The 27,358-nt window shown below is 42.6% G+C and overlaps 4 protein-coding genes across 5 annotated transcripts in view; 2 read left to right on the forward strand and 2 right to left on the reverse strand.

The window, feature by feature from the left end:
* Positions 1 to 7,462, forward strand: cUnh6orf62 (chromosome Un C6orf62 homolog). Its single transcript, XM_080735090.1, has 5 exons — positions 1 to 1,805; positions 1,979 to 2,155; positions 2,779 to 2,904; positions 4,357 to 4,491; positions 5,442 to 7,462. Exons 1-5 carry the CDS (start codon positions 1,677 to 1,679, stop codon positions 5,565 to 5,567), a joined length of 693 nt encoding a protein of 230 aa, XP_080591216.1. The 5' UTR covers positions 1 to 1,676; the 3' UTR covers positions 5,568 to 7,462.
* A 1,300-nt stretch (positions 7,463 to 8,762) lies between these two features.
* acot13 (acyl-CoA thioesterase 13) lies at positions 8,763 to 12,459 on the reverse strand. The gene is made up of 3 exons (XM_080735163.1): positions 12,320 to 12,459; positions 10,626 to 10,810; positions 8,763 to 9,329 (listed from the first exon to the last, which is right to left on the reverse strand). Exons 1-3 carry the CDS (start codon positions 12,401 to 12,403, stop codon positions 9,170 to 9,172), a joined length of 429 nt encoding a protein of 142 aa, XP_080591289.1. The 5' UTR covers positions 12,404 to 12,459; the 3' UTR covers positions 8,763 to 9,169.
* Positions 12,460 to 13,339: 880 nt separating this feature from the next.
* The window catches only part of LOC308292727 (tyrosyl-DNA phosphodiesterase 2-like), a 34,415-nt gene continuing 20,396 nt past the window's right edge, over positions 13,340 to 27,358 (forward strand). The window contains exons 1-7 of one of the 2 annotated variants that reach the window (XM_080735142.1): positions 13,340 to 13,500; positions 15,328 to 15,458; positions 16,493 to 16,669; positions 17,711 to 17,802; positions 18,660 to 18,778; positions 19,669 to 19,839; positions 21,555 to 22,434. In XM_080735142.1, the coding sequence (XP_080591268.1) occupies positions 13,348 to 13,500; positions 15,328 to 15,458; positions 16,493 to 16,669; positions 17,711 to 17,802; positions 18,660 to 18,778; positions 19,669 to 19,839; positions 21,555 to 21,839 (1,128 nt within the window). In that variant the 5' untranslated portion in view covers positions 13,340 to 13,347 and the 3' untranslated portion in view covers positions 21,840 to 22,434. Of the gene's footprint in view, positions 13,501 to 15,327; positions 15,459 to 16,492; positions 16,670 to 17,710; positions 17,803 to 18,659; positions 18,779 to 19,668; positions 19,840 to 21,554; positions 22,435 to 27,358 lie in introns of those variants that run through there. The other variant, XM_080735140.1, reaches the window with a different exon arrangement.
* Positions 25,359 to 26,039, reverse strand: LOC308292308 (grpE protein homolog 1, mitochondrial-like; the record flags this gene model as incomplete). Its single annotated transcript, XM_080734624.1, has 1 exon — positions 25,359 to 26,039. One exon carries the CDS (start codon positions 26,037 to 26,039, stop codon positions 25,359 to 25,361), a length of 681 nt encoding a protein of 226 aa, XP_080590750.1.

Raw genomic sequence — 27,358 nt, forward strand, 5'->3', positions numbered from 1 at the left:
TCGTTCAGCCGTCGAGCAGCTCGCTCTCTCCACTGTTGTTTACCCTCTCGTGAAAACAGCGACAAAAACCAAACGACGCCACAAACAAAGACTACGAAGAACAAACACCGATAAATCACCGACCGAGCGCAAAGATGGGTCCGCCGGGAGACAGAACTCAGCGCTTTTGTGATGAAAGAACGGAGGACTGCGGCTGGATGCTCACTTTATCTTGACATGGCGAGTACGACGTTGTGACGACGGAAGAAAAAGAGAAGGGGAAAACAACAAAACGACGAAGAGGAAAAACAACAACGAACGACGACGACGAAAGAACAGCGAAACAACGCATTCATTTGCAGCCGTTCCTTCCAACACCCCCTTTCCCCCGTCGTGCAGTTGTTGTTGGGTCCTGTTATTATCACAAAGCCAACTAACACACTGGACCCGGGGGGCTTCGGTTCCATGTGTCGGAAGAATTGTGTCAAAAATGCTGACGACAACGAAGTGGAAACAGTCGGCCAATTAATCGTGTTTTAACGGCTCCGACTAACCGACCAAAAACAACCCGTGTAGCGGCGGCGTGGTGGTGGTCCCCTTGTTGGCCCCCCAGTGCCCCACACACACACGTACGGCCCCGCAGACTCAGAGGCCCGGACAGAAAGCCCAGAACCAGCCGTAAACAATGTGAAAACGAAACAAGAAAGGCGTCTTTTTTCAAAGATGGTGACTACACGTTTAAGCTAGGCCCCGGCACAGTTACTACTGTCAAAGCCGACAGAACGAGATAAGATGTAGCTAGTCGATTTGGGTTTTTTGTCCACTAACTAGCTAGTGTTGTTGGGAGATGTGTTGTTGCGTAGATGATAGCTCGAAGGGGCGGTGTTAGCTAGTCTGCTAAGAATAGACTGTTTGACACGATGACAAACGGCGACAACCCCACTAGGCCCCTCGAATGGCGCTGAGCAGGAACAGAAATACCAGAAATGTCAAGTTATTTCGGCGTCACCCGATGCCAACCTCGCCTGGCATCTGCGTTTACCTGCCGCCATGTTTGTCTACTACTTAAACCCCCCCAATGCAATCCGTCTGTAATATAATGCTTCTAAAAACACTTTAAATAGCCACAATAAAACCACAGCCATGGATCAGAGACTCTGAGATGACCACCACCACCCCCACGACCATAGGAGATTTGTCTGCTTGCTAGATTTTGTAGTCTTCAATTTCACTAGCAACGTTATATCAATATAGTGTTGGTATCATGGGTTTTGGTCGTAGCAACCCCTTTGCTGTCAACCAAGAATAAGTGTGTTTAATTTGATTTGCCCCCTTTTTAATTTTAAAATTAAACGTTTTAAAATCTAGGGATTGTTGAATAAGGAGTTAATTTGGCCCTCATTGAAAAGACATGTCTTAAACATGCATCCTTGAGTTCTCAATAAGGAAATGTAGTCTTTTGCTGATAAGCGTCCCCCCTCCTCCCAATATAGTCCCTTCACAAATCTGAAAATGACTTAGATTGATTTTGGGTTTCTTTCCTTTTTCACTTGGTAGTTAGTGGGTATGTTGAAGAGCTAGTATAGAGTTTGACGTATAATTTCTGCAAAGGGTAGCTAGCTACACCTCTTTGAGAGAGTGAGTGTATAGCCAAAATATTCTGTACAAGCGAAGGGCACTACCATCAAAATCTAACCATGGGGGACCCAACCTCACGAAGAAACCAAACAAGGAATCGCCTTCGTGCTCAGCTTCGGAAGAAAAGGGAATCTTTGGCTGACCAGTTTGACTTCAAGATCTATATAGCCTTCGTATTCAAAGAGAAGGTTAGCATTCATAATACTGGGTTCTTATCCATGGTACAATTTAATCTGAGGGTGTCCGCCTTGATTTCATCACTTGCATCTTCTCGTGACATACTTAAATTGTGTAATATCAACACTTATGGCAGTGTCACTCAATGACGGAATGGTTTGTCTTTGTTTGTCTGTCCTCACAGAAAAAGAAGTCTGCACTGTTTGAGGTAGCTGAAGTGGTGCCAGTGATGACCAACAACTACGAAGAAAACATCCTCAGAGGTGTACGGGATTCCAGTTACTCCCTTGAGAGTTCCATAGAACTCCTGCAAAAAGATGTGGTGCAATTGCATGCCCCCAGATACCAGTCAATGCGCAGGGTAAGTCAATGAGCCAAGTGTATTTAGATGGTGTTCTTTCTAAGCCCAAATGTCTACTGCATTGAAAATGTTTGCGCTCTACGGTTATAAGGCAGTTACAAAGCAGCACGCAGGGGTTGACAGTGACACTAAGGTCTCAGAGGCAAGTAATGTTCTACTTGCCCAAAAGTCATGTCCACTTGCCTGAAAAGTAAATCGTCCATTATCAAATGATATGTAAGATTTTAATTACCGCTTAATTTAACACTTATTTTGTTACTTTCTGGGGCTGTGAGAAAAAATGTCATAAGTCAATACCTCCGAATCCATATGTCTCACACTTGTGTGTGAAACCTCACTCGTATTTTACATTCCACAGACCAGAAGACAGAGTGCGCTGTCCACATTAAAGTGTTTAGACAGGCGGTTGTGTCCCCTCTCAAATGAGCACTTGCCCGGTCGCCGGTCGGGCAAAGCTGAAAGCCAACTTCACCTGCCCCGAAAGTTTTATTTACCTACCGGGGGCAGGTTGGCAACCCTTAAGTGTCAATGCCTTTGAGTGTCAATGTTTTACTAAATTGTGTGATTAAGGAAGTTGTGGAACCAACCAGGCATTACTTAATTCCTGTCGTCATGTTTGTCAGGATGTGATCGGTTGCACACAGGAGATGGACTTCATTCTTTGGCCACGCAATGACATTGAGAAGATCGTCTGTCTCCTGTTCTCCAGATGGAAAGGGGCCGATGACGAACCCTTCAGGCCTGTTCAGGTTAGAGTGCTTCACCATGCTAGATTACTTTTAACACTGTGAATGCAACAGCAAGCCTGCTGCAGTTATATCATAGCACAACAGTCTTTTATTGGCCTTGTGGGGAATGTGGGGAAATGGACTCTGTCCATCCTGCAGTTGTAATGCATAATCTTGCACATACAATAACTAGTAAGACGCCTCAGTGCGACAAGCGACGGTTGAGCCACAGTGATGTGGACATCAAGAATCTCCATATATGGGCATAAAAGGGATTTGTTCCCCTGGCATCACAGGGATCTCCATATATGGGCATAAAAGGGATTTGTTCCCCCTGTCATCACAGGGATTTCTCTAACAGGGCATCATTAATATTGATGACATCAGCGAACTCCATATATGGGCATAAAAGGGATTCTGTTAATGTGACATCACAGTGAAGCCAGAGCGTGATGTCAGAGCGGCAAACCCATTCTGTTAGAGTGGTTCCTCTGACATCAGAGCATGTCAGAGCGAACCCATAGACCGTAAAAAATGTGTACACTTCTACACAGACGGACACGGACAAGCTGTGATGTTTCTCATAGTAAACTGTGACCTTCGGTCGCAATAAGATACACATGCCACATTTCAAGTATACAATGTGGGCACTACCCTCATGGCCCGCATATTATGCAACTCATATATTGATTGATTGATTGAAGACTTTATTAGAAGTTTGCATAGGAAAAGGTACAGTTTCATGACGGTACAGTTCACTGGTACAAGGTCTACTAAAAGGAGATCCATGAAAAGACTAAGCTTATTTCCACTGGATATGTTCGATATGAACTACCCACAAAACGTTCTGAAACGTATATTCTATCCATTATATCTCCCCTTTAATAATACCAATTGGTATTATGTTTTATATAATTTGCTTAGTCACCTTTACAGTGAGGTACAGCTTGTAAGAATTTGTGGAATTAGCAATACAGCCAAACGTGTTAGCACCCCCAAAAGGTTTCCCAAAATGGCCTGCAATGCTATTCTGTTGGTATTATTCACCTTTTGTTGCTTGGTGCATTGAATGATTGCACCCTCCCACAGTAATAAGGAGGAGAAAAAAAACATATTGGTCATTTTTACACTTTATTAATTTTACTCTCAGTGTCAGGGAAACCCAAAACGAGAGTGAATGCCAGCAGAACAGTATTGCAGGGCATTTTGACAGATTTCTTTGGGGGTTGCTACCCACAGGTTTAGCTGTGCTGCTCATTCCATGAATGCCTGATGCTTAGACACTGTACCTTGTAATGGTGACTAATCAACTATAAAAGTGATATAAAACACACTACCAATTTGTATTATTAAAGGGGAGATATAATGGACCAAAGTTACGTTTACTACTTAGTTCAGCAGAAGTGGTGACATGTTGCATGTCCTGTTACGTCTATGCAGATGTATAAAATGAAACTTGCTCTGCACTAACAGGCCAAGTTTGAATTTCATCACGGAGATTACGAGAAGCAATTCATGCACGCTGTCAGCCGCAAGGACAAGGCTGGAATGGTGCTGAACAACCCCGCCCAGTCTGTATTCCTCTTCATGAATAGACAGCACTTACAGGTGAGAGTGACACCAGTAATATGGATAGACAACTGAGGTTGTACTGTAGAATGATTGACCACAGGGGTCTATGATTGGTCCACTCTCTTGGTTCCCCTCTACACCAAATCTCTTCTCTGAAAACAGCCGATCTGCAAGCTCACAATGTTGTGGCTCATTGAGAGTGTAGATCAGCTACTTTCGCCGATTGTTTGATTATTTTCACAGAATGTTGGCTTATACTGTAGGTTAAACCTTGACATTTCGACGTACCGTTATTTCGAAGGGTTAGGTTTTAGGTTGGTTTTAGGCATAATTTTACTGAAGTTAGGCCAAGGGTTAGGTTTAGGCATAGTAGCATTCACCAGGTTAACATTAACCAGTTAAGCATTCACCAGCGTTGGCAGGTTAGCATTTCACCAGGTTAGCATTCACCAGTGTCGGACTTCTTTGCGTTCTTTTCCATCTGGCCCGGTGTCTTGAGACCAGGCCAGCACAAGGCTGCATCATTTTCATTTACTGTGCAATTTTGTTTGCCCTTTCTTTCTTTTATTTTTTCTGCCAACACTGACATTTAATCTATGTTGCATTCCTTTGGTGGTTCTACTGTTTTGGATTCGAGTTGTATTTTATAGGTGAAGTCGAAGGAGAGTAATGTTTCACCTGGCTGCCATAGCATCGCTCAGGCAGAAATGGAACATAAAATTGGATAAAGGGGAGCTTATGGCTGTTTTGTATTTCATCATATCATATGACACTTAAGCAAAAGTGGGGATAATAGACAATCTACTAACTCAACTCATCCCATTGTGACACACGTTCAACTTGAGCTTGTAGATCTGCTTTTCTGTTTGAGAAGTTTGGGCTATAATAACATGCCCGAATTCTAAATCATATTACTTGCCCCTCAAAACAAGTAAGCACATTCTTTTTGTTTGTTATTTAATATTTTGTGTTTATGGCTCTTTCAGACTCCTAAAACCAAGGCAACCGTGTTCAAGTTGTGCAGCCTCTGCCTGTACTTGCCCCAGGACCAGCTGACCTGCTGGGGTGTGGGAGACATCGAGGACCACCTCCGCCCATACATGCCTGACTAGGACACCCACTCTGAACCCTCCTCTCTTCCCCACGTGTACCTAAAACTACTGAATCAACCCAATCTAGTTCTCACCGCCCCCTTTTTCCATCCAATAGTATTGAACTTGTGCTTGGATCTGTCCTATTTGTCACCCACTCCTTCCTTTTTTTTTCCCTTCTCCCTGACCAGAAGCCGATTCGGTTCCTTTTTTGTTTTGTTGCCGTCATCATCCCACCGTACATCCCATCCTGTGGATTGGTCGCACCCTCCTCCCCCCTTTTTTGTTCAACCCTCAACACTCATCCCTGTTCAACCCCACCCTTCTCGCTCATCCACTTTTTATTTGAACCTGCACGTTGGTTTTTGAGTGGTTGTTTGTTCCCTTGGGAGCCATACTGTCAACGCCGCCTGTCACCGAAGGAACTCTTTTATGTTGTCACAAAACAGGAACAAAAAAAACAAAGAAAACACAAAACACAGGTCTTCATGGAGGTCCTCAGTCGGACATGTTTGATAATCCTTGCTGTCAATACAAAAGGATTGAAAAAAGCTTGTTTGTGATGTAAAGATACCTGGGGGGATTTCTAGAACAACCTTTACACAATCTTTTGACCAAGGACAGGCACGAATGGGTGTTTAAAACTCCTGTATAGACAAAGATAACAAGATGAACAATATTTGTCAAAGTCATTTGGTGTAGGTATTGCTTCTCTTTTTTGAGCCTTTTATTTTGTTTTTGGCTGGATAGTTTGTTTAACTTTCAGGTGTCATTTGCTTTTTCTCTGAACATGCTAGGCAGTAGAGCCTGACTGATTTTGGACAGTGCTAGACCACCGGTTGCTGACACATTTGAACAGTATTTTTTCTAAAAGTGCAAAACTTTGGAATCAATTTGAAAAGAAAAAAAACGTTTGATTTAAAAACAAACATTTGAGTTCTAAAACAAAACAAAATGAAAAATAAAATAAATGACAAACTGAACTTTATTATTTTTAATAGCCGATCTTCAAGTTTGCAATGCGTTGTTAGCTTCTTGTAGATGGGCTGTTTTTGAAAATCTTTGAAAATTTAGCCTATTGCGACACATATTAGTCACCGAAGAAGTCAAATGATGGCCAATATTTCAGTCGGGCTCTACAGGCAGACCTTTGGTAAAATCAGAATTGGAAGGTGTGACAGATGCAGACAGTTGAAACATGTTTTTTTTAGTTGCTCATGGTTATTGTCACATGCAAGCCATTCATGCACTATTGATTTAAGCTACTGAAAGTGTTTTATGTTTTTGGGGAGTGTGGGTTATTGGTTAACTAAATGCTGAGGAACTAATGTTTAAATATAATGTACCTAACAGGAAAGTTTAACAGATTTAATTTGACTGACTAAAAAAGAGAAATTTGCTGCAGTGCTTATGAAAACTGAAATTCTTCTTTGCAAGCTTGCTTTTCAAAGAATCCGAAGCACATATGAGTACATATAATTTAGCTCCATGTTGATTCATTATGTTACATAGAAAGGGGTTAGGGTGGTTCATTTGTTTTGGCTTTATTCTGCAATGATTCTCAAATCAACACTGCTGAACATATCCCAATACAATGCAAAATTTGAAAGCATAACATTGTCTTTTTTTATTGCATGTATGTTTTGTTGAGCTTGAATCCAGTACAGTAGTATGTTGCAGATTATTCAAAGAATGAATGCATTGGTTACAAATGTAAATATTAACAATTTACAACGGCCTTGATTGCCACTGTGAGGTGACTTGTTAAAGCTACAATCTACGTGTCATGTGCTCCATTATACAGTAACTCAACGAATATACAGCTTATGAGAACATTTACCCAAAAAATATTAAATGAAGATTAAAAGGTCAGTGCCAGGCTGATTTTACAGGCTAAATAATGCTCAGTTCTACATAGTTCCTGATTTAAAAAAATGCTCCTGAGGTAATCAGCTCAATGCAAATAAATTGTGCCTCTTCCTTACTGCCTTCACAGGAACCCAACTTTCTGTAACTAATGAAGGCTTTGTTACGTTGTGTAGCACAGTGGTTCAAAAACTAATTTCAAGGACCCCCATGACTGTACAAAAGTGGAACCCAAATGCTCCATTTGTACACTTGAGTCACACACCTGTAAGTGGGCATTTGGAACCCCCTCAAGGAACCATTAGTGTACCGGGACCCACTAGTGTAGCAGTGTTTCATATCAGTGTACAATATCAGCACTCTGACCAGATATCAGCACCTTATCTGTTTGAGCAGATTGGAACAGCTTTAAAGGAGTAGTTCACCCCCAACATGACTTTTATTCTATTGATTACTCACCATGGAGACTTGAGTTCAATCATATTTTTTTGTATTTGTTACATTCCAAAGACAAAAATGGGTTTATAGTAAATTTACCTCCATTGATTACGGATGGGGATCCAAATGCATTCGGGTCCCCATCCGGAATCAATGGGGGTTAATTCATTGTAATCAAATTGTCTTAGGGATGCGACAAAAAACTAAAAATATTATTGAACTCAAGTCTCCATGGCGTGAGTAATCAATAGAAAAAAGGTCATTTTGGGGGTGAACTACTCCTTTTATATCAGTGGTAAGACCTATGAAGGAAGTAAGGTAGAGGCACACTTTCTTTACAATATGGCTGCTGTGCATGGAGCCTATTACGTGTGTAACACTCATAATTTGAACACCTGGGGCCCTATTATGATCCAGGTCTTATGCCTTAACTTCTTTGCCTTTTTTTACTATTTTGTTTTTGCTTTTTAAATATTTCAAATAGCTGATCTGCAAGTTCACAACGTGCAGATGTAGATCAGCATTTGAAGTATTTAAAAATGTTTTTCAAAATAGTGAAAAAAAGGTAAAGAAGTTAAGGCATAAGGCCTGGATCATAATAGGGCCCATGGTCTCCTGTGTAGGAAACCAAACAAAACATCTACCTCTCATCAAGAGAGGATCAGCCCATGCATGGGCTTGTTCGGGCAGTACTACCTGTCAACCAGTAGGTGTCCTCCAAGGTCTAATTTCTCTAGTAAAGTCTCCCAGTCCCAACCACTGTAGATTAACTAGTTACACTACAGTATTTGTATTAACATACTCTAGCATACTGATTGGGTTAAAATTCTCTTTTATTAATTTAAATAAGTTCTTTAATAGTCATGGAGTGGTGTAGGATTTTGGCACAAACATAGATCACCGCTGGACTTAGCAGGCACGCCATTTCGTTTCGATACTGTCAGGAAGAACCCTTGTATCTCCATATCCCCCATACAAGAGTGTCGCACAAAAGTTGTGAAAATATACTATCTTCTAGTATGCGTTGACGCAGCATAGGATTGTGCTTGTAGATCGCCTATTCTCACTTTTTGAAAATAATTCTAAGTGAAAATGGTTAAATCTGTGTTTTTTTTTTATAAATGTTGAACCAATGTTAAGTATTAACATACGCTTGTGAGTGACTAAATACATTGGATCCATTGGTACACACTCCACAGGTTATTTTATTTTTTTACATTTCCTGAAAAAGTAGCAGTTTTGGACATATAAGGTTTCCAACCGACAGTGACGATTTACATGTCGACTGAGTGTAATTGTCCTAAAAGTCCGGGTGGTGTTTAGCCGCTTCCAAGGTGCTTCGTGTGTCTGCCCTGCGCAAGGAGCTTCCCCGTGGCCTTGTTGGTGAGGTCTACTGTGGCGAACGCCAGGGTCCGGCCCTGCTTCAGAACCTGTGCGGTGATGAGTACATCTTCTCCTATCTTGGCAGCGTTCATGTACCTGGAAAGGCGAGAACATTTCCCACTTTCTGTTAACCAGTCCGTGAGGTTAACTTGCACTTCGATCTTGACCAGAGTGAGCTATTGTAGCTCAGCGCACTAAAGCAGGCCAGGGGTGAGCCACCATTTTGGGCACGTGATCACCTAGCTCATACATGGGCAACTGGCGGCCCACGGGTTAATTCAAAAGAAGCAAAAATAGCCGATCTACAAGCTCAAAACGCATCACAAGATCTGCTATTTTTTGCTTCTTTTGTATAAGATAATAGAATGAGAAAGTAGGACGTAGCAATATGCAATGTGGCCCTCTGGAGTGGAAATATAGTGGCCCTCGCCATCATCAAAGTTGCCCACCCCTGACCTAGCTGTTTTGCTAGGCTGGTGTTATCACCCAGTGCCAGACAGTGAAAACTGAAAACCTCTTTTTTATTTTGCTTCAGTTTCCCACAGATTCATTAGATTGTCTTGGGCAGTCGATTTAAACTAGAAAAAACACTTCATCACACCCTCATATGTAGTTCCAGTTCAAATCTGCAAAGCCAATCCAATGAAGCTTAGAAGCCATGGGAAACTGAACCCGAACAAGAAACGGGTATGCCAACTTCTGAAAACCTGGTGCTACAGTTATGCACAGCGTGTGTTATAGGCCACTAATAAGAACACTTAAACCAGCCAATAATATAATAATACCTGACATACCTGAGTAAATAATTTAATATGAAGAATAAAGATCTGCGAAGTAAATGATTTATGCAAATCCAACAAAACAGGATTCCATAATATTACCTTCTGATTTTCTGTTAATAGTTAAAGGAGCTATAGTCAACTTTTTCTTGAAAAACGGATGCTAAAATAAAAATGTTTCAAAAATATTTTATACAAAAATAAACTTCATATATGTGTTTCTATTCAAAAATTACCACAAAAAGCGTAAAATAATGATAAAATAATCATTTTGGCCATTCACTTTGTTTACATTCTAGTCTATAGACTAGGATGTAAACAAAGTGTCGGCCCTACAATGAAAAGGTTGACTATAGCTCCTTTAATACATAAGACTGCGTTCCTCGAGACATTGCGAATGAAATGCCACAGCAACTGAAATATTCAATAATTGTCAGTCTGAGTTGTTAAATTATCCATAGTTACCTTTTTTCTGATCAATGTGATCACATCAACAGCAAGATCTGATCACCTGGTCGATCAAAATTCAAAACAAGGTCGGATGCCCTCCCCTGCCTGCACTAGGGAATGCATTTGAGTGAAATTAAACTGGACAAGACGTCATTATACTCACGTGATGTTCATGTCCACGCTGACCCCCGGCGCCCCCCGCTCGCTGTACATGATGGCGGCGGTGGAGATGACGTCCACCAGCGTGGCCGTCAGGCCTCCATGCAGCGTCCCTCCTCGGTTGGTGTGTTCCTCCTGTACGGTCATCTGACACACCACCTTACCAGGACTGGCTGCTACCACGTCCACCTGGGTGAAGATTCTATCGATTAGAACAGGGGTCTTCAACAGGGGATCCTCAGAGTTACTACAGGGGGTCCTCTAAATCTTTGAGTGATAGAAAGTTTTTTTCTCCTTTTTTTTTTTTTAAATTAACCACTTGAACCCTAGTGTCCATATTCTGAGAACTTTAGCCAAAAATAGCAGATCTACAAGCTCATAATGCATCGCACTGCAAGGCGCTGTGAGCTTGTAGATCGGCTATTTTTGGCTAAGAGCTTTGGTGTAGAGGGGAAAAGGAGCAGACTAAGTACAGAGTGAAAGGTCAAGTTTATTTAGTACTGACGGTTCAAGTGGTTAAATATCTGAAAACACAAATTGACATGAATCCAAAATGCACTGATGATTGTGCCGTCAAACGATGAAAGTATATGGAATCTATGAAAAGGTTGTGGGGGTCCCTGCTTCATCTCTCTCTCAACTAAGGGGTCCTCGGCCTGAAAACGTTTGAAGACCCCTGGATTAGAAGGTTGGGGGTTCAAATCCTGTCTGGGGTCGGCGTCAGCAAGGGCATGCGGTCGCAACTCGCAACGGGTTCCCAGCGTCAAATCAAATGGGTTCAGATCTTCTGAGGAGGCGCATCTGAGGCCTGTCCTGGGCAGGTGTCACAGGACGTAACAAACAACAACTCGCCCCATTTATTTATTTTTCACGCATTCCTAAGCCAATCATTTCATGACCAGCAGTGGTTCCCGATGGAGACTCAAAGAACCTGCTTTGTTCCCTATGGAGACACAAAGAGTCTCCTCAAATTATTGGCTTAGGAATGCGACAAAAAGTCCATGAATTCAGGTCTCTATGGGTTGAGTAATCGATAGAAGAAAAAAAAAAGTCATTTTGATCTATGATTCTGAGAGACATCCAAACTGACCCATGTGCATAGTGCATTACGTTGGAGGGGCGGGGCACATTATGATTGGGACAACGGTGGCACAACACGGGAATAATCAGCAGGGGGGCCTTCAATTTTCTAAGGGGGTCACTTTATTTTTCAACACACCCCTATATATAGCAAGACGGTTTTTGCTGCGTTTTGAGCCAAACTAGTGATGACCATTACAAGTTTTCACACTGAAATGATTTTTATTTCCCGTGCTGCATGCACAACACAGGAATAGACATAAAAATAAACTGAAATCAGCACAATTCACCAGTGTATGCTACCTTTTATTATTGCATTTGAAAATGTATATTAATAATAATCACAAACAACAAAACATATAGGCCTAGCATATATTATAATTAACACCTGTAAAACATCTTAAAATAATGGTCTGGAAGATCTGGACTGGGGGTGCACACTGATTTGCCTACCCATGGGTCAAGTATAATAACAAAAATACCAAAAATGAATGAATAAACTTACCCCGCTCAATGGTATGATATGTGTATTAAGCATTTAAGTTTCAAGGGATAGTACTGTGCTGGCACAATATTGCTACTATGAGTAGTGGTATTATTATTATTAGGTGACGTTACCTTACTGAGGACCCTGTCGAACCCTGGACTGTCCACCATGGCCCTCATAACTTGTTTTATAGCGTTTAACGACATGGACACCATGATTATTACTGCTGATCAGTGTCGGTGTGCTTCAATGTCAAACTGTTGCAGTTACCTGCCTGCGCACCTTGTTTACGTTTCACACCGGAAGCCGTTGCGTTCGCTAAGACATCCGGTCACAACATGTATTGAGTAGACACGACTACTTGTAAATTACAATCTCATGGAAAACATCTATCTAAATACGAGTTGTTTTAATTATACATTTGGGAGATGTAGTGTAGTGGGCAGACAGTCTGGTATGTTTGATAACTACGTTTGATACCGGCGCACGTAGCCCTGATTCCCTGAATACATATACATGGCCGTCATGTTTCCACCTCAACCTGGCATCTAGCGAGGTGGACAAAGAGCAACGTTTTGAGCTACAAAGGTCAGATTTCAAAAACAAAAGTGCTTACCCAAGTCTCATTTCGGTCAGAAATTATGCCGTTCAACCAGAATTACATGTTGCTCCTGGATTGTTTAATAAAAAAGATTTCTGTTTTCCCTTCGTCATCTCCGTTCACTTAAATGAACGGAGATGACGCGACTGTCCACTAGAGGGCTCTGGGAAAACTAGGAAATACAAGAGAAAACAGAAATCTGTCGGATAAAAATGCTTTTTATTAAACAATCCGGGAGCGGAATGTAATTTGATGGTTGAACGGCATAATTTCTGACCAAAATGGGACTTGGGTAAGCACATTTATTTTTGAAATTTGACGTTTGTAGCTCAAACTGTTGCTCTTTGTCGACCACGCTAGAAGCCAAGTTGAGTTGAAAACATGACGGCCGTCATGTATTCAGGGCGGCTACCGGCCCACTACTCAGGAAAGCCTGGTGAGGCGAGGTTACCGGCCCACGGTACTTCTAAAGGTTGGTTATTTCCACCCGGAGGTTATTGCCGGGTGCACCTAAACGTGTGCATCAGTAAACTTTGCAGAACAACAACAACAGCTACAATGAGCAGCCCGCCTGAAACTCACAAACGACCGCATTCTGATTTAGAATTAGAACAGAGCAGGACTCAGCTCTGCGAGGAGTTTGCTCAAATCACAGGATCTGACAGCGCTGTGGCTCAATGCTACCTGGCTGAAAATGAGTGGGTGGTGGAGGTACAGTTACTTAAAATATCTTCAACAATAACACATGCATGCAATGTATATCATCCATGCTAGGGCCATAACTAGCAATGCATATTGTTGCCAATTGACCCATTTCGGTTGGAAACAAGTTGAAACGTTTGAACAAACTGTAACAATATGGTTAAACATTGATTGCTTTTGGATTGGTCCATAACTGTTGCGATCATTGCGACCGTAGGTGGCAGTTTTGTATGTGAACGTCACACCTTGACCGTATCTCTGTCACGCCTGCCACTGTGGTTAGCTGCTCTGACATCATGCTCTGACCTCACTGGTATGTCAGCCAGGAGAACCACACTAACAGAATCCCTTTTATGCCCATACATGGAGATCCCTGATGTCATGTCTATATATACATATACAGTACATGGATCTCCACAGTCCATATATGGGTACCAGGGGTCTCCATTATGGGTAACTGGTCTGATATACATCACTGGCACGATGGCCAAGACATGGCGCGACCTCACCCCTTAGGGCGAGGTTGCATGTCGCCCTGAGGCGTCTTACTAGTATAATACTGTAAGTCATATCTGCAACTTGGGCTACCAGATCTGGATTCCAGCTCTATACTTCCTACACTACAAGGCTTGAAATAAACAACATCGTCTTTTAAATTCAAGTCCAGTGCCCAGTGCAGTCTCTGCATGTGTGACTGTCTATGTTCCCTGGCTCCTAATATGTCATACGTATTCCTGACCCTAAAATCAGCCATAAACCCCAACCCTGAGTGAACAATAGGTTATTGTTTACCTGGGGGGGATCCTAGTTTCCTGAGGCACTACTATGTCTCTCTTCTATTTATGTGATTACCCTGCTTATTGTAAGTCGATCTTGATTAGAGCGTCTGCCTAGCTATATTGCCATTGTAATTGTAAATATCGGCTCTGTATTATAGAGCTAGGGGAATATAGGGTTGAGGGAACTAGAGATGTATATCGTGTACCGATACCATTTTGTCCTTCCTGATACCGAAACCCACAAGTATAGGCGCTACCGATCCGAACAGTGTGTTTTCTTTTTCTTCTTTTTCTTTTCTTTTAAGCCTTTATATAGACTTGAAAGAGGGATGGAGACACAGGGAGGGACATGCAGCAAAGGTCGTCGGGAACGGGACTCGAACCTGTGACACGCTGTCAGGCATTGGGGAGCCTATGTGGTTTGCACCTGGACCGCAAGGCCAGTGGGCGCCCACCAGTGTGTAATTTAAACAAATCTAGGACAGTGGATCTCAAAGTGGGGTCGAGGGACCCCTCACGATTCTGTGAGGGAGTTCCATATGGACACTCACTCTGAGAATGTACAAATAGAACCAAATGGACCCGTAAGTTGGTTCCATTTTTGCATTCATTTATGCACACGAGTTATGTGGGTTCTTGAAATTTGAAGGTTTGAGAACCACTGATCTAGGAATAAATACAAATTCCATTAATAACCGTTAAAGTGCAGCTACAAGTACAAGGTAGTAAATTGATAATAATGTACAGTACAATAATAAAGTACAGTTTAATAAAGTAATAATATATTACAGTAAGAGTGTAAAACAGTAGTGAAACACCAACTGGCGTTTTTAAAATATTACTGTAAATGACATAGCATATCGGATTGGCACAGACTGGCATACTCGCTGATAACGATAGCGGCATTTTAGGCTGTGTCGGCAGCTTTTCCAAAACTGGTATCGGAAAACACCCAGAGGGAACATTAGGCTGATGGAACGTAGGGATGAGCCCTCCAGTGCAGCAACTTCCCAAATACAAACTCAGTGGCTTTTCTTTGTACTAAATGATCCTGCAGAGAGCCTTGAACTCGTTCTTTGAGGCAGACCTGGAGGCGGTGTTCGCCGTGGACGATTCCCCAGAGAGAGACACCAGCCACCAGAGCAAGAAGAAGAAAACCGACGACGACGACAAAGCAAAGGGGAAATGGTAAACCCAACAGGGAGGGACGCACTTGTAATAGACCAGTCCAGGGGTCTTCAACGTTTTCAGTCCAAGGACCCCTTAGTTGAGAGAGAGATGAAGCAGGGACGCCCGTCGCCCATAACCTGTTCATAGATTCCATTAGTTTCATTATTTGACAGCACAATCATTGTGTATTTTGGAATCATGTGTTTTCAAATGTTTAACCACTTGAACCGTCAGTACTTAACAAACTTGACCTTTCACGCTGTACTTAGTCTGCTCTTTACCCCTCTACACCAAAGCTCTTTGCTGAAAATAGACGATCTACAAGCCGAGGCGTTGTGAGCTTGTAGATCTGCTTTTTTGGGGTAAAGTTCTCTGAATATGGACGCTAGGGTTCAAGTGGTTAATATAAAAAAGGAGAAAAAGAAAAGTTTCTATCACACAAATGTTTTGGAGGACCCCCTCTAGTAACTCTGAGGACCCCCTCTGGGTCCTGGACGCCCTGTTGAAGACCCCTGTAATAGACCAAGTCAGAATGTTTGTAAACAGATGTGGATTCTGTATATGCAGAATCCGGTTGCCTACCTGCAGCGGTAAGCAGGATGCAACATAAACAAAACCTTTAGACAATAATGACGAAATTGTGTTGTGTTTGTGGCTGTAAATGTAATGTAAATGCTCTGTATGCGATTAATTAGGACTAGGCTTTTTCAGTGTTTCTGCTTTGAAGTCTACTGTAAACACACACACACACACACACACACACACACACACACACATACGTCACAGGGGTGCACATAATCTTGATATAATAAAACGATAATCTTAAATTTGCATACATTAACATGGACGATTTTGTCCCAACATTGAAACGGGTGTGCATGCTATCAAACATAAGCCGTATTATTACAAAACACGTCTCAGAAAATACATGAACAAAGATACAATGGGGCAGGCAATAAATGTCATAAATAAGCCAGTACCCACCATGACTGTGTCTTCTGATAAAACACAGAGCAATTGCTAATTGTTATCTCCTTGGTTTGATTGTCCAGCATTGATCTAACGGAGGAGGAACCAGCCTGCTCCAGTGGAACCAGCAAAACAGAAGCTAAGCCGGCGTCTCCAGAGAAAGAAGATGACAAACTGTCTCTGATCTCCTGGAATGTGGATGGGCTTGACACCAATAACCTGCAAGAGCGCGCCAGAGGCTTGTGTTCATATTTAGCCTTGTAAGTCTTCATTTTGAGCTGGGATTCCATTATTGTTGAGGTCAATATAGCTGAATGGGTAGAGAGACCCTCTGATGAATTTTGTCCGATCCATTCTTGGTGGCATTACTTATAATTTCACTTGTTTATCCTGTATGAGTCCTTTCTCATGATTGGATGATATTGGTATGCTGACCTGTAAATGTTATTCTCTGTTTACTGAGGAGCTGTGGAGACGGGGAGGCATTTTCAGATGGGCGGCCAAATGCATAATACATTTGGGGGTTCTTGGCACGAAAAAAGTTTGAGAACTACTGATTTAGAAGGCATTTGTAGAGTCGGCCTCAGGTCTTAATGTGTTATGTTTCTGAATGGAATGTGTTCTCTACAACAGGGGTTCCCAAACCTTTTTGTCTCAGGGCACCCCATGAATATTTGTTTTAATCCGAGGCACCCCTACATTATAATTTTCACTCCTAGCACCTTATATTTATAGTGTCGTTGTCGGGTGGAAACCTTGTATGTCCAAAACCGTTCATTTTGTATTTATCATCTATAAAATGTACTAAACTAGTGAAAACAGCAGATAGTACTAAACTAGTGAAAACAGCAGATCTACAAGCACACAACGCCTCGCATCTTGTGCGACAGTCTTGTATGATGAAGCAGGGCTTTGCTTTACCAAAAGACGTACACATTTGAAACTTGGAGATACAAGGTTTCTGCCCGACAGTGACGATATTTTAGTGATTATGTTGCGAGGAAAACTTTGAGATAATAGCCATTTTGGTAGAAATTGACTGAAAATAACTTAGTACTTCAAGTTTAAAATGATACTAAATATGTTTTTCAAGTGTCCAAATATTATCAAATGATCTCGCGGCACCCCTGGACTACCGTCGCGGAACCCCAGGGTGCCCCGTCACCCTCTTTGAAGGCCCCTGCTCTACAATATAAAGTACACGCAGCTTGAGTTAATTCACCTGAAGGTTTATTGTGTGTGCAGTAGTATTGTACACTCAATAAACATGCTGTGTATAAGATCGTGTTGTTTCTCTGCAGATATACTCCTGATGTGGTGTTCCTCCAGGAGCTCATTCCACCCTACGTCATGTACCTGAAGAAACGAGCCGTCAGTTACCTGCTCATCGAAGGTAACAGTAGAGCAGTGTTTCTCAAACTGCAGGTCAGGATCTCTCACCTGAGATCATGTTCACGAGAAGAACCGCTTTTTCATAGACCATATTCATGTTTGCATTGAAAAACCGGGGTGGCAGCAACGGGATGGAATTAACTTAAATGGCAAGATGGCTGCTATGTGAATATGGTTTATTGAGGAACATTGTGTTGTTTAACCAAAACACTGTACATACTTAAAATACTACAATATAGATTGTCTATTTTCATAGAAATTCATAGCATACTAGTAGCAGGAATGGTAACACACACACACACACACACACACACACACACACACACACACACACACACACACACACACACACATTGGTGAATTGAAGATGGCCATAGACTAACTAGTTCTGTATATCAGGGGTCTTCAGCGTTTTCAGGCCAAGGACCCCTTAGAGAGAAAGAGATGAAGCAGGGACCCCCTCTACATATTGTATAAATGTGTGATGGAGATTCTCATCGATTTCGTAGATACATTGACTTTGACACTTAACCACTTAAAATATTAAATAGTCGATAATTAGTAAACTTGACCTTTCACTCTGTATTATTTTTTACCTCTACAACAAACCTATTTGCCAAAAAATAGCCGATCTACAAGCTCTCAACACCTCGCGCTGCGAGGCGTTGAGAGCTTGTAGATCTGCTAGTTTTGGCTAAAGTTCTTCTCAGAGTATAAGGATGCGAAGGTTCAAGTTGTTAATTTAAAATAATTATCCTATCACACAAGGATTTGGAGACCCCCGCTGTATATCATCACTGTTGGCAGTAGATCTACAAGCCACTGGAAACATGCAATAATACTAACATGATCTTTCAGGTGGTGAGGAGGGCTACTTCACTGGGATGATGCTGAAGAAATCCCGCGTCAAGCTGCTAGAGAGCAACATTGTCCCTTACCCTACCACTCAGATGATGAGGAACCTGCTGGTTGCTCAGGTACTTTTGAAAAAACATTCAGGGGATTGTAAAATAGGATTATGGGTATAGTCCTGCGATGGTGAGTGGATTAAATCCTCCTGTTGCCTGGAAGTTCTCTGATTTGGTGTCAGAGAACTTGAAGGTGTCAAGCCTCAGGAAAGACTTGACCTAGACTGTAGTTTCCTGCAGCAGCACCATCATCATTCTGTTCCATTCATAGTTGTTTATTTATATACTTTGCCATATAGCCAACTTATCTATAGTGTCTTTACAGCAAGTTTATGAAAGGAAAAAGATTGGGAAATGCAAAACCCCACCTAGACATTAGACATATAAATAATGCATGTTTATAACCTAGGAGTAAGAATCAGCACACAGCAACTTCAAGGACCGTAAGCATTAGGACCAACTGTTCTTTTTCTTTATGCTAATTTTATTCTTTGAGCATTCCTGTTGTATGTTTATGTTTTATTATTATTGCTTCTACAATGTCTGAAGCCCAAACCACACCAATGATTTGCTGTGCAACTACTCGCAGTTGCAAAGAGATTTGTTGCGAGTAGTTGCAACTAGTTGCATTGGTGTGGGTTGGGCTTGAGGAACCGGAACACAATACTTGTATTCTTTTGTACCTTTACACAAGATGTAACAATAAAGAAACCTTCTATTTTATATGTCACCAGCAGTGAAAGCCAGCATAATGCATGTGCATGCGAGGGAAGGGAAATGTGGAACAATGTCCCTTTGTCTATGTGTAGAATCACCTTTCCATCTTGTGAAATTCAACTGACTTAGTTTAATTCTGTGTGTGTGTGTGTGTGTGTGTGTGTGTGTGTGTGTGTGTGTGTGTGTGTGTGTGTGTGTGTGTGTGTGTGTGTGTGTGTACTCTGCTTCTCCGGTGACCTCAGGTGAAGTTCAGAGGGCTGGACTTCTGTCTGATGACGTCCCACTTTGAGAGCTGCAAGGGCCACGCTGAGGAGAGGATGAAACAGCTGAGGCTGGTGCTGCAGAAGATGAGCGAGGCGCCCGATAACGTCACAGTGCTGTTCGGAGGGGACACCAACCTCAGAGACACAGAGGTTAGGCTTCGGTCCTCTCGTTCAGTGGTTCTCAACCTTTTTCACCCCCAAAATAATCATATTCTAACTGGGGACTCCCCGCCCACCCCACCCTGACGAGTTGAGGCATTACATTTTGTATAACACGGTTCTATGGTGAAAATAGCAGATCTACATACTCACAACACCTCTCAACATGTGACAATTTGGCCAATGTTTAATTTAATTTTAGAGGTCATAAAAAGTCCTTAAATTGTCACTTAAGATATGTGCAGATACCCTCTATACCAGGGGTGTTGAACTCATTTTGGGGTGAGGGCCGCATTGGATGAAAGGCGACTTGATGAGGGCCGCAACCAGTCGCAGATCGGATGGCATGCACACTCGCGCACATGTTCGCTCTGTTTTTCTTCCTGTCGTCTCAGCCACTGCTATAGCTAGCAGTATAGCAGTATATCATTTTACAAATTGTGTAATAGCTACTTTCATTATTGTTATTACAGTTGCAGTTAGGTACGAGAGATGCTATTTGTTTAAAGGAGTAGTTCATCCCCAAAATGACTTTTTTTTTCTTTGATTACTCACACCATGGAGACTTGAGTTCAATAATATATTTTTATTTTATTTGTCGCATTACTAAGACAAAAATGTGATAATAGTACACTTCCCCCCATTGATTCCGGATCATCCGGAATCAATAGGCATGCATTTATTGTAATCAAATTTCTGTTTTAGGAATGGGTCTCCATTGGCTCCATGGCATTTTGGGGGTGAACTACTCCTTTAAGAAGTGCCAATAAGAATAAACCATTTGATAATAGAATAATTCAATGCCTGATAGTCTCTGCTATAATTTGTAAATGGCTAAAAAAAAAATATTGATGCAGGACAATAATTATTTTTTATTGTATTTTATAATAAAAAGAATAAAAGTAATGAACAATAATTCAGAAAATATCTGAATAATAAAACTTTTACATTTTATTATTATTATATTTTTTAAATAAGTTATTTTCTTAACAACATTAATTTCCATGTCTAATATGTGTAATCTTTGAGTACAGTTCGGATATTGTAGGTATGTTCAGGTATTATTCATAGCCAGACCCCCCACCCCATTCCTAGCAATGCGACAGTTGGTGGTCACTTAACATTCCAATCAATCAACTCAATCACTGCCAGCTGGTGGGAGAAACCTAGCCTGCAGTGAGCAGGCATTAGTTAGGTTAATTCTTAAAACAATCATGACTCTTGACAGGAATGGGCTAGAGACTTACTTTTTTTCCCTAAATCGTGGATCCGGAGTGAAAAAACAATGTTTTCATTTCACATTTAGCTAAACATCTGGGGACCCCTCCAAAATAATTTGGGGACTCCTCGTTATTTTTCATGCCGAGGACCCCCGAATTGATGTATATTTGGCCGCAGATCCCCTTCTGAAAATGTTATGATGCCAGGGACCCATTTTGTAAACCTTTTCAAACAATTTAAAGATTTTTCAAAAATGTGAGCTGTGAGCTTGAACATCTGCAATTTTTTGAAAATCCAAAGTATAAAATATGAATGAAGGGGTTCAAATGATTGCGATGTTGTGCTAAAAAAAAATCCCTCTGGAGCATCAAGGACTGCTGGTTCCGGTTGGGACCGGATTTTTGTGGTAGAGACCTGATACACAAGTCATGGGTATCGGAATATGGTATCTCTGTTCCTAATTGACCTTTTAATGGTGTTTTCAGGTGGCCAAGGTGGGGGGGCTGCCCCGCAGCGCGTGCGACATCTGGGAGCAGCTGGGCAAGCAGGAGCACTGCCGCTACACCTGGGACACCAAGGTCAACACCAACAAGTCGGCGCCGTACGTCAGCCGCTGTCGCTTCGACCGCGTCTACCTCCGGCCGGCCTCCAGGGCCGGGGTCCCCCGCCCGGCCCCCGTCAACATGGCCCTGATCGGCCTGGAGAAGCTGGACTATGGCCGCTACACCAGCGACCACTGGGGGATATATGCTCAGTTCACCACCAGCTAGCCAGAGAACAGATCGGCTCACACTTGAGTTGACGGGTTGAAACGTGACCCGGGCTGGGGGCTGCTGCCTGAGGGAGGGATTCACGTATGAGCCTTGGCGAAGAAAGGAAGAAAAGCAGGGGTTCTCACACTTCTTTTATTTCAAGGACCTCAGTTTGATATGCGTTAGGGCCACGAACCCCCATTTGATATGATTTTTCATCTCTGGGACCACTTTAAAAGGCTTTTTGTGATTATTCGTAAAGTAATGCCATACTTGATCATGCTCCGTCGTCACACAAAAGCATTAAAACAAAGTGTTTTGGAGCTTGTAGATCTGCTACTTTTGCTGCTTTTGAATTTGGGTCCTGAAAAGTAACAGTTTTGGACACGAGGTTTCCATAGGTTGTAAAAATGTGTGAAAATCTTTGAATATATGTATTTTTTAGGCGAACATTTGTAACTCAAATTTTGCTTCTGGGGTGTCCCTGGAACTAAATATTTTGACATTGGGGTCCGTGGCCAAATACATATCATTTTGGAGGTCCATCACATGAAAAAGTTTGAGCACCACTGACATAGAAACATAGTTAAACATAATAATAAAAAGACTTATATTCAAAGACTTGCACACATTTTCAAGATTTTTCAAAAATAGCAGATATACAAGCTTGCAGAGCGGCACTCTGTGCCACGCTGTGAGCTTGTATATCTGCTATTTCTCAATAGTTAAAGTATAAATAATCTTTAGTCTAAATGGGTTAAATCCCCTCCCCTTATGAAGAACATTCATGGGGGCCCGCAGTGAATCCTTGTACCCAGGGCCCAGACTTTGGTGCGACACCCCTGACAATATCCAACTTAACTGCTTTTTTCTGCAGACCTCCCAAAAACCCACTTATGCAGTGGTTAATAATACATGTATTACAAGTATACAACTATTTTCAAAATGGCATGCTGTTTATGCATGGGAAGAATTGCCACTTCGCTGTCTTCAAACGGAGAGAGAGAGAGGGAAGTGTTTTGTAAAGTTACGGTCATCTTAACACATGGGAAGCCAAGGTTTCTAACATTTCTAGCTGTTGCTGCTGCCGCCGTTCACTCACGCTTTATTTTGAAGAGCCTCGGAAGCTTTGTGCGTGTGCACATGAGTGTCCACTGACGATTGAGGAAGAAAATCCATTTGTTTACAAACGCTCGCGAAACTAAAATCCAAACCGGGGCCGACCATCGCGGTAAATTGTCGCCGTGAAAACAATCAGATCTCTGCTTCCCTGGCGTTTTTTGCACCTCATTCATAGATAAAGCCCTTTTTACGTTTCAGCCTAGAATGGAAATCAATGCAGCCTAGTCGCGCCATTTTCTCTCTCTGCAAGCCACGGTGTGACGTATGCACTAGGGTCATTCACAGGGAACACAACATGCGCGCAGCACGCTGTACAGTTAACCCTTTGTTGTCTCGTTGAGGAACGAGACAACTCCTTTTGGCAGAGCAACCTCTAGTGGCCTTATCTCGTTACTGAACGAGTTTGGCCCCTTGGGTGTTAATCCTCATTAGTGTTACCATGCAGTCCTGTCTAGTAGTATAAATGGAACCCGAACCTCTGCATTCAAATGCTTTCTGTGTTGAAAACTTGATGTGTTCTGGACAGGTTAATTTAATTACTGATGTGATGACTTTGTGCTCTGTCTCTAGATGGACATTCGGTCCATCCAAATGCTGTTGGTTTCTTTACTGCTGCAAAAAGACTCCAATAAACAAACATTAATAATTGGCATGTTCTTTAATTATACTCACCTACGGTGGGACGTTTCTATTACCTCACAGAAATCGTGTGGGCTGTGTTGGAACCGTTTTGTTTTTGTTGGTCTTTTTGTTTTCTGTTAAAATGTGAACCTTGACACAGTAACTGATCAAGGGCCATGCAAATAACATTGTCTTGACTGAGTTGGCAGCAGTCATTCTTCCTATGTGAAAACGTAAATGGCTGCCCTGACTTGCATGGCTAATGAAATTACCACTCGAGGAGAGTTTTGGTGTTAAAAAAAAAAAAAAAAACTCAGACAGAGACTTAAGAATAATGTTGTTTTTATTTTCCTATGCTCAAAGTGAGGGGTGCATAACGTTTTGGTCCTTCGGACCTTCGTCAGTGCTACATAGCACTGCCTCATATACTGCAGCAGCCTTCCATAATGGTCTATGCAAAGCGAGTGAGTCTTTCTCTGCCAGTTTTCCAAACAGTGATGTGACAATGTTATTCTGAAATACTGAACATAAAGGTGTGGTCCATATAGGTGTAATTGTTGTGTTATCACTTGACTTGTATGACTCAGTTAATGTTACAGGTCACGTGACCAGCTCTGGAACTCCTACAATCCTTCAGCAGACCAGTGCAGCGCCAGGTCTGGTTAACTAATGTATGCAGGACCAAGTAAGGCTGGGTGAATTAGCAGAGTCCTCCTTTGGCTCTGAGAGGCTGTTTACAAATGAGCTGTGATCGGACTGGAAAGGAAGCCTGTCTGAGTTGGTGATACCAAAACTATAAGCCTCCTTAGCCATAAGCCTGATTTATACTTAATTATAATAATCACAACGCGTCATTCCACCAAACTTGAAATGAAAATGTTTCAGAAAGCCACTGATTGACTTTGATAACGTTTGATTGTCCAGCATTGATCTAACTGAGGAGGAACCAGCCTGCTCCAGTGGAACCAGCAAAACAGAAGCTAAGCAGACGTCTCCAGAGAAAGAAGATGACACACTGTCTCTGATCACCTGGAATGTAGATGGACTTGACTCGGAATGCCTGCTGGAGCGCGCCTTCTGTTCTTACCTAGCTGAGTAAGTCTTGACCTTGAACTCTTCAAGTTTCAAGGATTCTTTATCGTTGACCACGTCATCACGCTCATGTCACTGTAAAAGGTGCATTTTTATATATGTAAATGCTGCATTTTTATATAGCCCCGTTATCTAAGGCGCTTTACAATGATGTGAGACAAAGACTGCATCCGTCACCTCAGGCAGCACCCTGGGCGTATCCTACACCAGGGGTCTTCAACAGGGCGTCCGGGACCCCTAAGGGTCCTCAGAGTTACCCTTATTATTCCGAAATATACCACGATATTGTATTCGAATAAACTCCTCAAAATAGGGGGTTGTAATATTCTGTATTTAGACATTTTCCATTGTAATTACACATCCGCACCAGGGTACTACAGGGGGTCCTTCAAATCTTTGTGTGATAGAAACCTTTTTTCTCCTTTTTATATTAACCACTTGAACCCTAATGTCCAAAAATAGCAGATCCACAAGCTCACAACACCTCGCACTGTGAGGCATTGTGAGCTTGTAGTTCGGCTATTTTCGGCAAAGGATGTTTGTGGAGCACACTAAGTACAGAGTGAAAGGTCCAGTTTATTAAGTATTGACGGTTCAAGTGGTTACATATTTGATAACAAAAATTTACTTGAATCCAAAATACACTGATGATTGTGCTGTCAAACGATGAATCCATATGGAATCTGGGGGTCCCTGCTTCATCTATCTCTCAGCTAAGGGGTCCTTGGCCTGAAGACCCCCTCCTACACCGACAAGGGCCGGCCGGAGCGTGCGGCTGTGGAGCTTGTAGCCCACCTTGGTCACCACGGCGACCGTGCCCGGCTCCTCGCCCGGCACTACAAACCTGGCCTCGTGCTCGTAGGGGTCGAACTTCTGCCCTTCGGGGTTGAACCTGACCAGGCCGTGCTCGGCGAAAACCTTCTGGATCTGCGCCCCGGTCATCACCAGGCCGTGGTACAGGTTCTTCAGGTGGAGGCTCTGGCTGTTCAGAACCTCCTCCTTGGGCACGCTCTCCGCGGCCCTCTCCAGGACGTCGGCCACCTCCAGCAGGTCTCTGCAGAAGCCCTGGATGCCATACAGCTTGGCGTCTTCCACCATCTTCTGGTTCCTCGCCCGGAGGTTCTCCATGTCTGCCAAGGCCCTCTTGTATTTTTCCGTGACTTCCTTGACTTGCTCTGCTAGCTGGCTCTTCTCCTCCGCACAAGCCTTCTCCGCTGCACTCTGCTCCGACTTGTCCCCGCCTTCCTCCTCCCCAGGCCGCTGGCCATCCTTCTGCTGCGCAGCTGTCCACAGCAACCTCGGAGATGCCCTGGTCCGTAATAGTGAGTTTGAGGCTACAATAGAGTAGCTCTGTCTGACTGCTCGTACACACCAGCTTGCCATTTTTCCAACTGAACTCGGTACACACGCGTGCCGATGGGACACACAAACCGGCTAGCTGCAGCGTGCGGCCTCTGTTCCAATCCGCAGTCGGTATGAGAAACTCTGTGACTCAGCCATAACCATATAAGGAGTTCCCAATGCAGCCATGCCCAAATACGGAGTGTGTTGCCTAACCTCAATGTGTCGTCACATCACGTCACTCAGGCGTTAATAAATCAATCAGCTCCATATATGGATATGCCCTTACATGGGCATATACTGATGACATCAGGGGTCACCATGTAATGGGCATGAAAGGGACAAGGACTGACAGATACAGAGATCTCCATATATTGGCATAAAATGGACGGACAGCTACAGATATCTCCTTATATGGGATGCAGACAGATGGGTACAATGTGTACTCTGACAACCCCCTGATACGATTCAGACATATTGGTTGGATCAGCAGTGTGGGAAGACGGAGAGGAGAATTAAGACTTTGTGGTTTTATTTTTGTTGCTGCTTTCCACAGACGGTGAAAGAGGCTCATAAGATGAATTCAGGGCTATTTAACACCCTTTACTGCCGAGTGTTGGTTAAAATAATATTGAAACAATGGAGTAAAAAGTGCTTGGGACAAAACTCCACACTTTCTGCCAAACCAGCTAACTCCATGAGATTGGCCCTCTCTTTTTTTCATAAATATGTGCAATTGAACACCCTTTACATCTGTGTGTTGGTTAAAATAATATTGAACCAATGAAAAGTAGTAAACAGCCCTTCGGTCAAAACCTCCTAACTACACTTGAGCTCACTTTCCCAAAAATGAACATTTTGGAGTTAGGAGATTTCGGCCCGACAGCAGAGATATACAGCAGTACCGGTATATGTGATTGTCAATCACATCATGCATTACTACTACATGCACAATCTGGGAACCCATCATCAAAGAGAGTGCGACACCCACTCGGTCTGTCTCATCATTGACTCTGTCTCGAGAGATTGCTACATGCACAATTGCACATGTATATGAAAGGACCACGATGGAAAAAAATGCATCAAGCAACCCTCATTTGACACAATTATTTATCTCGACGGCCCCAATCTACACTCTGAGAGTGTACAATTACAGGTCCATTTGGTTTCATTTGTACTCTCTTAGAGTTACAGACCCATACAAGTCTCCATTTGTACCACTAGTGGTACACACTACTATACTAACATGAGCTCTCTGTCAGGTCTGTCAGGGCTACCTCACTGGGATGATCCTGAAGAAATCCTGCGTCAAGCTGTTGGAGAGCAACATTGTCTCGTACCCGAACACCAAGATGACGAGG

Source organism: Nannobrachium achirus (assembly GCF_963921795.1).
Source record: "Nannobrachium achirus genome assembly, chromosome: 10".
Lineage (NCBI taxonomy): Eukaryota > Metazoa > Chordata > Actinopteri > Myctophiformes > Myctophidae > Nannobrachium > Nannobrachium achirus.

Bases quoted from the DNA above. Each gene is read 5' to 3' on its own strand.
- cUnh6orf62 (XM_080735090.1), top strand. From the start codon at position 1,677: ATGGGGGACCCAACCTCACGAAGAAACCAAACAAGGAATCGCCTTCGT. The intron at 1,806-1,978 runs GTTAGCATTCAT...CTGTCCTCACAG, and splicing joins CCTTCGTATTCAAAGAGAAG to AAAAAGAAGTCTGCACTGTT. The intron at 4,492-5,441 runs GTGAGAGTGACA...TGGCTCTTTCAG, and splicing joins TGAATAGACAGCACTTACAG to ACTCCTAAAACCAAGGCAAC.
- acot13 (XM_080735163.1), bottom strand. From the start codon at position 12,403: ATGGTGTCCATGTCGTTAAACGCTATAAAACAAGTTATGAGGGCCATG. The intron at 10,811-12,319 runs GTAACGTCACCT...ATCTTCACCCAG, and splicing joins TCGACAGGGTCCTCAGTAAG to GTGGACGTGGTAGCAGCCAG. The intron at 9,330-10,625 runs GTGAGTATAATG...TCGCCTTTCCAG, and splicing joins AGCGTGGACATGAACATCAC to GTACATGAACGCTGCCAAGA.